Source organism: Kwoniella shivajii, chromosome 1, assembly GCF_035658355.1.
Source record: "Kwoniella shivajii chromosome 1, complete sequence".
Taxonomy (NCBI): Eukaryota; Fungi; Basidiomycota; class Tremellomycetes; order Tremellales; family Cryptococcaceae; genus Kwoniella; species Kwoniella shivajii.
Genome location: NC_085908.1, coordinates 796,152 through 810,598, shown reverse-complemented (window position 1 = coordinate 810,598; position 14,447 = coordinate 796,152). Strand labels below are relative to the sequence as shown.

The window sequence follows — 14,447 nt, the reverse complement described above, 5'->3', positions numbered from 1 at the left end:
GATAAGCGTACATGACTCGTTCGTTCCGATGTTGGAGGTTTGAGAATATGATATCGCTTTGATAGCTTAATCAGAGTTTTATGGCTAATTTCAGTTGCAATTAGACATTTCTCATCCTTGCTGCTTTTACGTTATTTTTCATGATATGTGGATGACGAGAAAAGAAAGAGAAAGCGAAAAACGTTATTTTATAGTTTTAAACAGATTCCAGTGATTCATTCTTCAAAATCCTTTGTTCCATCTCGATTTCACCGCCGCTTCAACCTCAAAGAACGTATACTCCTTCACTAGTTTTCGCACATTGCAAAGCAGAACATTTGTCAAGCTCACGAACAGAGTGATCTGTAACTAAATATCTCTTATTTTCAATCCCGGTATTCTCCGCCGATCACCTCGCAACTCACAACAGACGAAACCTTGAACTTGCGAATCTGATAGAAGTTGCTTTACTCATCAAGACAAACGGAAGTGAAGTGTATGTGTGCATGTGTATATAAGACGTCAGCTATTTGGATGTCGGATATATGAAGAATAAAGTGGAAGAAGAAGAAGAAGAAGAAGAAGAAGAAGAAGAAAAGATACTTGATTTATAATTAGTCATTTTCGACAAATCGCATTTATCATCCATTCCCATATAATATAAGAGGAAAGAATAGAAGAGAAGACTGTAACTAGATTCAATATGACACAGCGGTCCAATGAGATATACTCACCTATACCACGGCATCTATCGTTGATACCTGCATTGAATGGATTATCGATATCTGATCGTAATCACCAACATGAACGTGAACGTGGTAGAACATCAACTTCCTCGCCCCCACAAGGATATCCTCAACCATCTTCTTCAAGAAATTCATATAATGATTCACCTAGAAATGTACCTGGAAGAGTATACACTGCTACTCCAAGTAGTACATCGATCTCATCCGATGATGAAGAAGATGATCAAAGTAAATCTTTAATCAAAATAGAAGAACCCAAATCTTGGTTAGATATGACAGGTGGTGTTTCTAATGAAGATGAGAATGCGGATAGTAGAAGTATAGATAAAAGTAAAGGAAAGGGAAAAGGAAAAGACATGGACATGGATGGTTTAGCAGCTAGATTGCCACCTGAAATACTGATCCAAGTGAGTACAATCATCTCTATCTCAACTGAAAGATTAGATAGACACTCGAACAAACGGGGTGCGATGCTGACTAACATTGGGGAATCAATAGATTCTACGACTACTTCCTGACAATGATGATTTGTTATCATCATTATTAGTGTCAAGATCATGGTGTCTATGTGCATTCTCATTATTATGGTCAAGACCCAATATCACTACATCAAATACATTAGCATCATTAATAAGGGTTATATCATCTCCAATACAAACTCTACCTTATTCAGATTCCATTCGACGGATACATCTGAGTCAACTGTCAAACACTTTAACCGATGAACTGCTCTTGGGAATATCATCTTGTAAGAGATTAGAAAGATTGACTATAACAGGATCAAATCAATTATCACCAGACGCCATCATGGCTGTCATCAAAGAAATGCCAGAATTAGTTTCGGTCGATTTCAGTGGTGTCTTAGCTGTCAATGATGATGTCGTATATGAACTATCGAAACATTGCATCAAATTACAAGCTGTTAATTTGGTTGAATGTAAATTGTTAGGCGATCAAGGTGTTTTAGGTTTAGCTAAATATTGTAAATCGTTAAGAAGAGTGAGTTGATTTTTTTTTTCATTTGGCATTGTCTTCCCATTAGGGTTTTCTGTCAGGTTTTCACATGATGAAGATGTCGTTTACTTGACTAAAAAGAGATGCTGACTACGGCCAAATCCACACTCTACAGGCAAAATTCATAGGATGTCATCGAATAACAGCTAATTCATTAATCCCACTCGTTCAAAATTGTGATTTATTATTAGAATTAGATCTTCAAGATGTCATTTCAACGTCGGATTCAGTGGTTTATTCGATATTCTTGAATTCAACTCATTTACGTGAATTGAAGTTAAATAATTGTTTAGAATTGACTGAAGATAGTATACCGAATTTAGAAGAAATGAGATACGCTTCAGATGATGAAATAATCAAATTAGCTCAATCGATAAATTTACCTATTCCAACATCATCGTCATCATCATCAACTGCATCCACAATCGATTCAACGAGTAAATACAATCACAACAGAGATCAGGGAAGATCACATTTAGATATACTACGACCTAGTTCGAAAATGTTGGATCACTTGAGGGTAATTGATTTTACAGGTTGTACGAATTTAGGTGATAAAGCTATCGAAAACTTGATTCCAAACGCACCAAAATTGAGAACGTTGACTCTGACGAAATGCTCAAACTTGACCGATAAATCATTGGAAAGTATCGAAAAACTGGGTAAACATTTACATTACTTGCACTTGGGTCATGTAAAATTGTAAGTTCCTTGGTTCTACTTGACTGGATTCCTTGGCGTTTGAGCATGCGGATGTCTTCGATTGCTGTTCAAAACCCACCCAAGTGGCCAGTACAGAGTAATTCAACATGGCTGTTACATATCTTCTAACGCTATATTTCAATTTTATAGGATTACCGACGCAGGTGTCATCCGCCTGTCTAAATCCTGTACAAGACTGAGATATATTGATTTAGCTTGTTGTGATCTTTTAACAGATGAGTCAATAACGGAACTAGGTGTGAACATGCCTAAATTGAGGAGAGTGGGTTTGGTCAAAGTGAGTAAATTAAGGTTGCAGCCAATCGGGTATCTTAGCTCATATACCATCCTCGTCTTAGGTCATCAAAATAACGGACGAGTCCCTCTACGCCTTAGTGGAGAGATACACTTCCTTGGAACGGATCCATCTTTCTTATTGCGATAATTTATCTGTCAAAGCTATATCACATATGTTGAACAAACTCCCACATTTGAAACATCTCAGTTTGACTGGAGTAAGCTCTTTCAAGAAAGATGAGTTGCAGCATTTCTGCAGGGCTCCACCTGATGTAAGTGAGACTCTCTTTGCTGTCCGACCGATTCGGATTGTTTTCTGACTGTGGAGCTGACTTGACTTGTGCGACATGTCATTCTGACCGGTATAGAGCTTCAACGAACATCAAAGATCAGCATTTTGTGTTTTCTCAGGACATAAAGTAGATGAACTTCGAAGGTATTTGAATGAAGTTTACTTGGTATCAATCTTAGCTGCTGAAGGAGAAAGTGATTCCACTTCCTTCCGAAGAGATTCAGGTTCATCTTCAACAAGCTCAATCACTGTTCCTGGAACTACATCACCTCCTTTGTTCCATTCACCCTTTGGAGGTGGATTGATATATCCTAATTCTCATTATAACATGAGTCCAAATATCAACAGGAGGAATGGAAGTGGAGATTCAACAGGGAATGGATATGTCTATAGAAGAGGTTCAGCACCTACATTACGTGATAATGGATCAATCGCAGTTCCAGGTTTACCTTCAATGGTGTTCGCTAATCCTACACCTAATTTCTTGACTCCCCAAACGACGATCACGACGGAATCGCGAAGAACTACAAGAAGAGATACTCAGACGAATCTCATGGGTAATGGGATCAACATGTCTCCGGATTTAAGAAACGACAGTTCAAGCTCAACGGACGAAAGAAGAAACAGAAGAAGAGGGGGAGGAGGGGGAGAAAGACCATTCGGACCAAGAGAAGCCATACCTCAAAGACTCAATATGCCAGGTGGATACTGGGACGCCAATCAATCGCCAATAGCTCAAAGGGTTGATACGGGTGTAAGATATTCTACTGGTATCAGACAATCTTCATCAATAACGGATTCAAATCCGATGCCAAGTCCTGATCGATTTCATAATTCACCTAACTCGCCTTCCCACACAGTTCCACAATCTCAACATCAACATCAGACGCATACGCAAACACAAACACAAACACAAGCGCAACCACAATCACCGCAAGCGGGATTAGGAATAAGGTGGTTTCGTTGGGGCGAACAGCATAATTGATCATCACCGATCATCTTGTCCCGTTTCCTGATACGGCGAATTTGGGCTTTCTGCTTGGGTTTGGGGTCTTCTTCAATGTGTTTAGATCTAGCATGTCATTTGATTAAAATTTGTCTGAACACCTTGTTTACTAAAGATAATATATGTTAATTCGTCTATGTGCTTGTAGATTATTGTCAAAACCCATCATGTTATCTCATGTAACTTCATCATGTTTGTTCTTTGCGATTATTTATTTGCGGAACTGACTTGAAGTTATGTGTGCGCTTTCACGGAAGGACTCCGATTCTTGACTTTCACATTGATTTCCGTTTAACCTCTTGTGAGCCAAACAATTAGGTGAAACAAAAGCTAAAATTCATCGCTGGGCATACATTCGTAAAAACCGTCAAGAACCTCTAAGCTTTTTAGTTGGAGAAACAAAGGCAGAAAAACTAAAATACATTGAACTACAGGACTCGTGGTATATATATAAAAAAGAGGTAGAGGGAATCAGCCCAGCGACCCGTCTGGATTGAGGGTTCGAGAAGCGAAGAAGAGATTATTTGCCTTGTACGCTGTTACATATAAAGCCCAAAGTAAATCTTATCAGTCAATTGCTTTTTACTCTGCCATAAGTAGGTTGAATTCGGTCAAACCATGAGAGAGGGAGAGTGAAATCACTCACGCTTTGACAATTGGTACAACAATGATAATTATCAATACTGCAATACCAACACCAATGATAATTCTCATTTTGATATCTTTCCACCACATTTGTTTACGAACTCGATTAGCTCCTCTCCTGAATCCTTGAGCTGATACGGCGAGTGTGTCTGAGATTATGAATATTGGGTTAGCGATTGAACGTATATTTGTCTGGATCAACAGGTGCAGGCTGATAATGATTGAAGAAAGTGAAGATGGAAGGCTTGATAGGAAGAACGCTCTGAGGCCAATCCCTTAGCGCCTGGACTATCTCCCTGTCGATGTTCTTCAACCGTACATCCGAACGTTACACCAGAATCATATTCGGGATTCCATTGGCCGGTCTCCCATCTACCCAGATCATTTGTCTTTCCCAGTCAAGTTTTACAAAAATACTCCTCTTCCAGTGAAATGCACCCCGATTACACGTTTGAAACTCACCAGTCTTGTCCTGTAAAGCATCTAACCTCTCTCCTCTCTCAGCGACTCTTTGGATATTGTCGTGCATTGTGTTGACTGTTTCATCGATTTGTTGTTGGATTGCCGCGATCTACGTGGCGAGCGAGTGGTCACGGGAGTGAGATTGGCAAGTTCGTCGGTACCATGAAGATTGGCGTTGATAGTAAGTGACGTGAAGCAAGTCGATAGCAAGTGACAGCGGATAACGTTGAGATTATTTGAAAAGATGAAAGGAATAACATGATCAGCTTCAGAACTCTTGTTGTCGTCAGGTCTGCCAGTCGATTGTTGACTTACCTTCTTGTTCTGTTGACCACCTTGTGCGGGCGCACCACTTCCACCAGCGGCAGGAGCTGCACTTCCAGCTGGGATATAAGGATCATAAGGTTCTGAGGACCTACCATTCGCGTCGTATTAGCTAGCCCTCAAAATCAATAGCTGAGCTATGCTTACATGATGTGTGATTTGAATATATGGAGGTAATGTGATGAATGAAGAGTGCGAGGTATGCTGTTATTGACACTGTTATAGATAAACTTTCTGCTTGATGCCAACAGGAAGTGAGAATATTGACAAGCTGTGCAAGAAGATTGCATTCACGATTGATGATGACAGCATGGAGAGACGCGATGGATACTCGTAAGCTGTGTTTGAGGGTGATCAACGGAATCAATTCAACTGCCACATCCACCTGAATCACATTATATCTCCGTGCTTTTGAGGTGTGAGGGTGGAGGTTGTCCATTTGGTTTCATTCGGTTGATTGGACTATTTTGGAAAGATTGACAAATGTGAACATTACTTTCTTTATTTGCCGCGTGTGTTCATTCCTTCCCCATTTCCACTTGAGCGAGAGTACGAGCACAAAGATAGACAGGGTATATCTAGGCATTCTAGTGTCACATGTTCTGGGAGGAGAAGAAAGGCGCTCAGCTCACCAGAATCTGATCAAAGAAGCGCACCTGGTTATAACCGAGAGAAGGAGGAAGAAGGAAGAACGATGAGGTTCAGAACAGCTATTTCCAATGTCGGCTTACTCCATAGTAAGTCAGCTGCTCGTCACGAGACTCTTGTCAAAGGTGTATGTAGCTGATGAGTGATTTAGAGATCACTCGATCTCTAGCTGCTTTAGCTAGATCATGCGTGATTCGATTATCACCCGAACAAGTTCATTTTATCGTACCAGGAAATGAAAGTTCAACTGGTGTGCAAGTATGGTCGTGAGTCAGCTTCCCTAATGACCAGATACTCTTCAGGTAGTGAAAATAGCTAATCTGAATTTTACCAGACAGGTCAAAGTGGTAAGCTAGCTTGAAACCTAATACGGAGAATTAGCTTATACAATCATCATCTAGTCAACCCTTTTCGACGCATACAAGATCGAGTCGAATGCGAATAACGAGATATGGTTGGAACTTCACCTGGACTCATTATTGAAAGTATTGAGAAGCGCAGATAGCTCAGGTGAGTGCCATTTGCACTTCAAATTGGACCCTCACAGCTGTGTAAAGGGGTTCATATTTGAGACTTGTCGAAAGGCTGATATGGGTCGTATGTAGTTGGAAGCGTAAATGAATCTAGAAATACTGCTTCGTTAACGGAATCAGATGTGACACTTAAATTGAACAAAAAAGGTCAACAACCAATTTGGGCATTTGAAATTCGTGGATATACAGTAGGTCATACTGGTCATATCAAAGATCAGCTAACGATAGCGTGTGTGTCGTGAGTTAGCTGATTCACTTTGTCTAGGCACAAAGAAAACCAATGTCAATCACTCATGAGATACCGGTAAAAATCCTCTCCCCCAAAAGACAAGCTGAGTTGAATGAACCACTATGTCCACAACCCGATGTCAGCTGAACACTTCTGAGAAGCGCAATATCAGCTGACAGGCATTATCGTAGATTCATGTCGTATTACCCAATCTACTAGAATTGAGAAATATAGTATCGCGTTTGAGTCACGTAGCGGATGATGTGAAAGTTTCAGCCAATCATGTAAGCTCGTTCCAGATCAGTACGAAAACAATGAAGTTGACTTGTGCATATCAGGATGGAACGCTGGAATTGACGGCGAAATCATCAAGAGTTAACTTGACGACTACCTGGAAAAATTTGAGTGTACCTACTGCTACATGTGAGTATCATTTTATAATCTTCCATCATCACTGATTCGCTTCAAATTCTCCTTCCACTTCACGAGCGCATCGAGGAGTTTCGCTTACATTCTTGTACCCATGTGTAGCAAATGACGATAGTAACCCCCCGCCTCCGCCCAATCAGATGTTCACGACCTCAGTATCAATCAAAGGACTGCTAAAATTCCTTACATCGCATTTGGTTGGAGGTACAGCAATCGCTTGTGAGTTGGTAGCCTCTCTCGCCCGTCGAAAGTATCAGCTGACGTGCATATAGGTATCTGTGAAGATCACTGCCTCATTGCATACGTCTATATAGGTCAGCTTTCCTAATACCCATAAAAGTCAGCGATCGCTCACAATTCGTATAGGAGAACTGAATGAAGCTGGAGGAGTTTTAACATTCTTCATCCCTGCTAAAATGACCGATGATTAGGCGATATCGGCGGTTTTTATCGTTGATAGGGTCATAATATACAGTAGTTGAGAAGAGGTATCGTGCTGCTTAAGGTATTTCATGATTGTAAAAATATTGTATTCAAGTTGTATGATTTTCCCGTGTCCGATCGATACCCCGCATTAAGTCTCATACCGTTTGTTCAGATGTGAAAATATGCAGCTGCGCAATAAAGAAAAATCCGGAAACCATTGAGGAACCGGAAATACACCCATTGGGACGACTGACACCTGAATGGGCTCGAGAGGAGAGCAAGAATTCGATGCCTGGATAATCACCTTGAGTAAGTGACCAACCGATCATCGCACGAAATTTGACTTTATGAAGAATGGTGTTACATGTTATACACATCTCTATTCGTTTCTAATACTCAGTATCATCTTCTCCTGGGATCCTCTTCTGCGGTTCTATCAGGTATGATATCTACTGTTCCTTGATTCAAGATTTCTCCTCTTGCATTTGCTTTTGCTGATTCGGAAAGATGATTTCCACGAAAACGCCTTCTCATATCTAGCTATATGATTGATTACATTATTGATTATCAGCAAAGAGAGCCTTTGATATATGTTGCAAGATCAAGAGCATAAGGAGAATATGAATGAATCGAGAAGGAAACGTAAGTGAATCAAGTAATTGAGACGTTCCAACGGTTGTTCTTGATTGTGACCGCCCGCGACGATTCTTGCCTCCATACTCAAGCGAGAGAGCGAGATATTCAAAGTCTTCTGAAGAAAAACCACTCACCATTCCTTTTTTACAATCTGCAAATCTGGCTATCAAATGTTGACATTGTATTGGTAATTCTTGAGGATGATGTAAACATTCCGTTGGTGATCTACCTGATTTCAATACGCTGGAATGACCAAATTGGGATTTTCGGCATGATCAGCGGATGAAACCTTTGCGGCTGACTGAATACACGTATCTCAGATAGTAGATAGTACGGTGATTTGATTGAGAAAGCAAAGAAAGGAACGGGTGGAATGATATCGAATGGTATTTCAAGTGGATCGTTAAATGGTGCATGGTACCCAAGTCGAATTGAGCCGCAAACTCACCAATCAGTCCTCAGTAAACAAGCTATTAGCTCCTCTCTGGCTTCTGAACATGCTGCAGTGGGTGACATTTGAACTATTCGTTTCTTGCCTTTCCAATCAGACGTGCTTATAGGACTTCCTCAATTCAGATGATCGTCCGTTATTATCTTTTGAGTGATTCTTGTGATTCTCGACTACTGATTGCGATGCGATTCTACTCCGTATTTGAATGGTAATGCAGTTTACAAAAGTGGGTGTGAGAACTAGTGAGCAATGATCTGTTTTGTTTCTAGTATAGTGGCAACAGTATGAATAACAACAACAATCAAAAAAAGTTGAAGATGTCGTCGGATGAAGGAATTACGTTTTGTCCCATTTCCGATTGGTGCCTTACGAGTAAAGGATACTTTTGAATGAATTTGCTGTTCTGTCATATATCACTGATCTTATCTTCGTTGTGCAATCTGATAGTATCGATTCGCGAACGTCCAACTCACAGTAGTCCATCGTATTCCAGTCATAGCAAGGAGTACAGTACTGCCGACTTGGCCCTGCAGTCTTTCTTTCTTTCGTTTATCTCTGGTTACTCGACTTTGCCTATCCACTAGAAACACTAAACTCGAACCAAGATAATATCAACATGTTCAAACCGCATAAACCCAGTGATTACCCTTCGTTATTGTTATACATCTTGGATGAGGTATGTCTTGCCCTAACACTTGTCGTACCAACCTTCAACCTTTTGAAATCGTCTCAACGTAATGGACCCCCCCCATCCCATGCTGATTATTGCAGGATAAACTCTATTAGACACATATAACCGTAACTCTATCAACAGCATTGGCGATTCTATTCACTAGGAACGCACATGTAGTATGGTTTGCTATTGGGGCTCTGAATTCCTCATTATCAGGTGAGTCAATTCTTATCAAATAACAACCACTGCGTTCTCGTGATCTTTGTATCTCGAACATCGTCCTCTTTTGATTTTTCCATTATCCAATATAATAAACCATGTATATTCACTACTTTCAGAGATCCATGACAGAACTAGAGACGATCTCGCTAATACAATTTATCTCTCACTCACTACTTTAGCCAAAGTTCTTAAAAACCTAATACGTAACCCTCGACCACCACCTCCTCCTCCAACATCATCTGTTCCATCCAAGATCCGACCTAAACGAACGTACGGAATGCCTTCAACCCATTCTACAGCTCTTACATTCTATTTCATTTATCTGATCCCTTTCGTGACTCTTCTCCCTTCTCCTTATTCCCTATTGGCAGGTTTGGGCGTGGGCGGATATTGGATACTTGGTTTATGGAGTAGAAAGGAATTGGGTTATCACACTTGGGAACAAGTTCTTGGAGGTGGGTTGTATGGTACTTTATTAGCTCTAGGTTGGAAATCACTTTATAAGAATTATCCAGTCATTGGGAATTCAATACAAGGTCTAGTAGATGCCGTTTGGAGTAAAGTGTTTGGATAGATACACCCAGAAATATAGATTCATAGAGCATAGATTCGCAGATGAATGCCTTCGGGGAGCGACTGTCAGACGTATGTAATCGGTCTCTACGTCTCTTCAGATGACCAGATTCGTCCATTCATGATTAGATCACAAACGATCTGTTACACTCATCGCTCAATGATAATGATGTTACATTCAGTCCCCAATTTATATGATCTATATACAACATCTCTCTTTTGTTATTCTTACTTCTTACGATTTGTCTTCTCATTGGAACGCCTCTTCTCTTTGTGGTTGACGATATTGTTGTCTTTGTCCACCATTAAAACCTTGATTGTTATTGCCATATCCACCTCTTCCACCTCGATAACCACCGCCTTCACCACCGCCACGTGCATTGCCTCCATAACCACCTCTACCTCTTTGTGGACCTCCTGGTCCAGCTCCTGGTGGTCCATAACCACCTCTGCCTCTACCTCTGAACGAACCTTGCTGAGTGAATGCAGGTCCACCAGCTTCACCAAAAGTATCGAAGTTTCGATGTCTCTCGTCCGCTCTTGTCACTCTGGATGTTCCAGTCGAAAGGTTATCAAAGAAACTTGACTTGTTATACTTCACTGCTGGCGGTTTCTCTTCTTGGTTTGGAGATAAAGCAGATGGGTGAGGTTGTGCTTCTGGTTCCCCAACTTCTTCCGCTCCATCCTGAGCGTGACCATCACCATTGCCATTGGCTGCAGTACTCTTCAAAGCCTCTCTTTCCTTTTCGAATTTTTCGTTACCAGCAGTGAAATCGAATTCAGTATCTGGGACTTCTATAGGTTGAGCTCTAGGTCCCCTCCTCGGTTTAGGATCTTCGTTGACGTGTAAATCGGATAGGGATCTCTGAACTCGATCTAATGCTGTAGCAGCAGATATAGCAGCTCCTGTGGGTTTTGGAGGAAGATCGAATGATTGTTTGCGGGATTGTGATGATGATGACGCGGCTGCAGGGGCAGGCGCAGATGGTTGTTGATGCTGTTGTTGTTGAGGTGGTTGTGTTTGGTGGACGGACGAAGGTGCATTTTGACTCTACCATTGCAAGATCCAATCAGCGATGATGGATATATGAAAACGGATATTATGGTGATAAGAAGTGTTATTGACTGATCTCAGAAGGAAGGCAACGGAGGTGTCCACATGGTTTTGCGCTCTCGGACATCGGTCCCGAAAGACACTTTACATCCGAAAAATACTTCATCATAGAAGGGTTTGAAAAGGAAATGGCATGACAAGAGTAGAGTTGGGACAGTAAGGGACGGGTGGATCAGGAAGAGACACTTACAACTGAGGCGAGAATGGGATCAACAGGAGCTTCTTCACCTGGAGGAATGTAATTCTCGACTAAGGCAAGGGATTCGATAGATTCAGTACTATCGATAAGAAGTCAGTTGACTGGTACCGACGCCTGGGTTCTTGTCAACTCACTGAAACCTGACCCAGCCAAGAGATTTGTTGGAACCAGGTAATTTCCTAGCTGTAGGTCTGTCCTCGGTACCATGGTTGTACACTATTCATGCGTGTTAGCTAAGGATCGCAGGACGTCCATGATAAGATAGCTCACCTTGCGCCAGACAGATGGTTTGATCGTCTTGATTTATATGGTCGAATATACCTGTATATCGAACACCAAGTTTGGAGACTACTTGAAAGGGTTTACTGTTTTACGTGCAAGGTTACGTTAGACTATATTCCAGGTGGAAGGGAAAAGGCGAAAGAATAAGCTCACCCTTTGAATTGACTGTAATCCACAGCCATTGTACATGAGGTGACTAAAGGGTATCAACAATGAGAGAAGGAAATACGAGCAGAAGAAAAGAGTGTTTTTGAAAGTGTTCGGAAAGAATGGAACGAAAGATGAAGGAAGGTGATGAAAAAGATGGTAGAAAGGTAAGAGAGAGAGAGAGAGAGAGAGAGAAGGGAGATGTAGAGATGAAGTGTAGCTCAGTGATAATTTGGGATAAAATAACATTAAATAAAGGTAAAATATATCATACATACATTGCAAATACGATGCCACGTGTTTTCGATGCGCGTGTGTTTTCGAAAACATCAACTAAACTGAAATGATTCTGAATGTATTTCGAACTTTTCTTCATCTGTTTTATTTTTCCTCTGCTTGCTCTAACCTTGCAACGAATCGTGTCACCTTGGGATTAGCGCATTCCAGCCTACGTTGAGGAGGAACTCTTGATCGTAAAGAGCTTTATCAACTTATGGTCAATCCGATTCGAGTACGAGAACATAATTGAGGTCATATTATGTCAACCTCCACTTCTATTCTTCCGCTTATTGCAGCAGGAGGAATATGGTATTACCTCTCGTCTCGGGGATCAACGATTCAGTCCATATGGTGAGCTGCTTGGATAAATATTAGGCGATTCCAGCAGCTGATATGTGTCGTCAGGCTTTTATTGAACGTGCTTGATACTTTCCGAGCTCTGCGAGGGATCCGACCTAATGGTAGAAGGATAGGCATAAACACGAGAAAGAGAGCGATGAGGGAAGGGCTGATTTGTTGGGTGATATATGTACGTCAGCTCTACTGAGTCTGAGTGTGAAACACGCAGCCCTATAAGCTGACTTACTACCGATGTTTAGGTACTTGCTCAGACTATTGGACCAATTGTGTCGACCCTTTTTGGATGGATACCATTCTACTCACCCGTCAAAACCATCTTATGCGCTGTATTCCTTTGTATGAGAATGGCAGTGAGTGTCCTCGTATATGGATCTACCTCTTCATTCAGCTACGAAGTCTCTGCGATTACATGAATAGCTGACAATCGATAGGCTTCATCACATTTATATCATCAATTACTGGTCCCACTTATCAAGCCATACGAGACACCTATCGATTTGACTGTTCTTTTTATTCAATCGATAAGCTACCTAATATTCCATTACTTACTGCATACCCCTCTATCTATAGTTATAGCATCTGCCAATGCCTCACGACATACTCTAAATACTTCCTTTGTCAATCTCGCACAACTCTTCAAGTCATATTTCGCAAATTCGATTGTAGAACCAAAAATTCACATTCACACCCCTCCACCTGAATCTGACTCAAGCCGTCTTCATCAAGCGACCTCATTCTTTTCTCCTGCTCCCAATATACCAGGATCCATTCTCATTCATCATCCTTCGCCCAAACCTTCAACACCCAGGAAATCAATCAGTTTCTTATCTCCTCCTAATACCCCTAAAATCTCGCCTCCTTCTTCACCTGACATCATCGAATATCTTGATATTCCTCGAGCAGGTCCAAGTACTCCTCGTCGTGCATCGCACACGAAGGAACAACATAGTCTCTTACAAGTGGAGGAAGTAAGAGAGGTCAGGCGATCACCTAGGAGACAGCGGCCTTCCACCGATGAGCAGTATTTGGGCGACCTGGATCTAATGAAGAAGCAGACGAATTCGAGATCAGAAACTACCTCTACAGATCGTCAAGTAAACACGACAATGGATCTGGATATGGCACATGTGAAGATGAATAAGAATAGGATATTTACTTCAGAGAAAAAGGGAAAAGGTAGACTTATACCGACCCTCATTATACCTGATGATGGTGATGACGCGGATTCACTCAACATTCTTGCAAAAGGGTCAAAAAAAGCAAACTCTGTCGCAGCTGGGGTAACAAGACAAACCTCAAAGAATACTGTTGATTTGAGTCAGAAATTCACCAAACCCCGTCAGTCGAACAAAGCTCGTTCGGACGCTATATCTCGGTCTGCATCTATCAATCTTCCTTCTTCGTCCGCATCGACATCACTGGGTAGGAAAATCCCCCGATCAGTAAATACCACTTCATCGTCCCCTGCGGAATCCCTCACAGTTCCCCAAACGAAACCTCCAACGTCAACCGCGAGTACTCGATCGGTCTCGACCAGAACGGCCAAGGCCAAGGCGGGAACACAAGCGAAAGTTCTTAAAGCAAGTGAAGATGGAGTGTCTCATGATAAACCTCTTTCGACAGCTGCTTCCAGGGCGAGGACTAGAGCGAAAGTCAAATCTGCGGAAGAAAAGGAAGCTGAAGATCAGAGTAAAGTAGGACAAAAGAGGAAGGGAATCAAGCCTGATGATGCGATAGTCAAAAAGAGGATAAGGAAGGCATGAGCGAATTACATGGATC

General features: G+C 41.5%; 7 protein-coding genes across 7 annotated transcripts; 4 read left to right on the top strand and 3 right to left on the bottom strand.

Moving 5' to 3' along the window:
• Positions 1–682: 682 nt before the first annotated feature.
• Positions 683–4,015, top strand: IL334_000306 (uncharacterized protein; the record flags this gene model as incomplete). Its single annotated transcript, XM_062932090.1, has 6 exons — positions 683–1,132; positions 1,224–1,724; positions 1,855–2,441; positions 2,592–2,739; positions 2,801–3,010; positions 3,107–4,015. The coding sequence occupies 6 exons, from the start codon at positions 683–685 to the stop codon at positions 4,013–4,015; spliced, it is 2,805 nt and encodes a 934-aa protein (XP_062788141.1).
• Positions 4,016–4,678: 663 nt separating this feature from the next.
• IL334_000305 (uncharacterized protein) lies at positions 4,679–5,757 on the bottom strand (the record flags this gene model as incomplete). The annotated part of the gene is made up of 4 exons (XM_062932089.1): positions 4,679–4,830; positions 5,144–5,252; positions 5,459–5,558; positions 5,615–5,757. 4 exons carry the CDS (start codon positions 5,755–5,757, stop codon positions 4,679–4,681), a joined length of 504 nt encoding a protein of 167 aa, XP_062788140.1.
• A 404-nt stretch (positions 5,758–6,161) lies between these two features.
• On the top strand, positions 6,162–7,737 carry IL334_000304 (uncharacterized protein; the record flags this gene model as incomplete). The annotated part of the gene is made up of 11 exons (XM_062932088.1): positions 6,162–6,204; positions 6,267–6,381; positions 6,450–6,462; positions 6,517–6,625; positions 6,721–6,836; positions 6,914–7,015; positions 7,069–7,161; positions 7,216–7,300; positions 7,409–7,525; positions 7,579–7,620; positions 7,673–7,737. The coding sequence occupies 11 exons, from the start codon at positions 6,162–6,164 to the stop codon at positions 7,735–7,737; spliced, it is 900 nt and encodes a 299-aa protein (XP_062788139.1).
• Positions 7,738–8,134: 397 nt separating this feature from the next.
• Positions 8,135–8,884, bottom strand: IL334_000303 (uncharacterized protein; the record flags this gene model as incomplete). The annotated part of the gene is made up of 3 exons (XM_062932087.1): positions 8,135–8,272; positions 8,503–8,611; positions 8,817–8,884. 3 exons carry the CDS (start codon positions 8,882–8,884, stop codon positions 8,135–8,137), a joined length of 315 nt encoding a protein of 104 aa, XP_062788138.1.
• A 551-nt stretch (positions 8,885–9,435) lies between these two features.
• On the top strand, positions 9,436–10,288 carry IL334_000302 (uncharacterized protein; the record flags this gene model as incomplete). The annotated part of the gene is made up of 3 exons (XM_062932086.1): positions 9,436–9,495; positions 9,606–9,708; positions 9,894–10,288. 3 exons carry the CDS (start codon positions 9,436–9,438, stop codon positions 10,286–10,288), a joined length of 558 nt encoding a protein of 185 aa, XP_062788137.1.
• A 249-nt stretch (positions 10,289–10,537) lies between these two features.
• On the bottom strand, positions 10,538–12,064 carry IL334_000301 (uncharacterized protein; the record flags this gene model as incomplete). The annotated part of the gene is made up of 5 exons (XM_062932085.1): positions 10,538–11,338; positions 11,592–11,679; positions 11,735–11,816; positions 11,871–11,965; positions 12,036–12,064. 5 exons carry the CDS (start codon positions 12,062–12,064, stop codon positions 10,538–10,540), a joined length of 1,095 nt encoding a protein of 364 aa, XP_062788136.1.
• A 503-nt stretch (positions 12,065–12,567) lies between these two features.
• IL334_000300 (uncharacterized protein) lies at positions 12,568–14,431 on the top strand (the record flags this gene model as incomplete). Its single annotated transcript, XM_062932084.1, has 4 exons — positions 12,568–12,659; positions 12,714–12,837; positions 12,908–13,018; positions 13,100–14,431. 4 exons carry the CDS (start codon positions 12,568–12,570, stop codon positions 14,429–14,431), a joined length of 1,659 nt encoding a protein of 552 aa, XP_062788135.1.
• Positions 14,432–14,447: the final 16 nt, after the last annotated feature.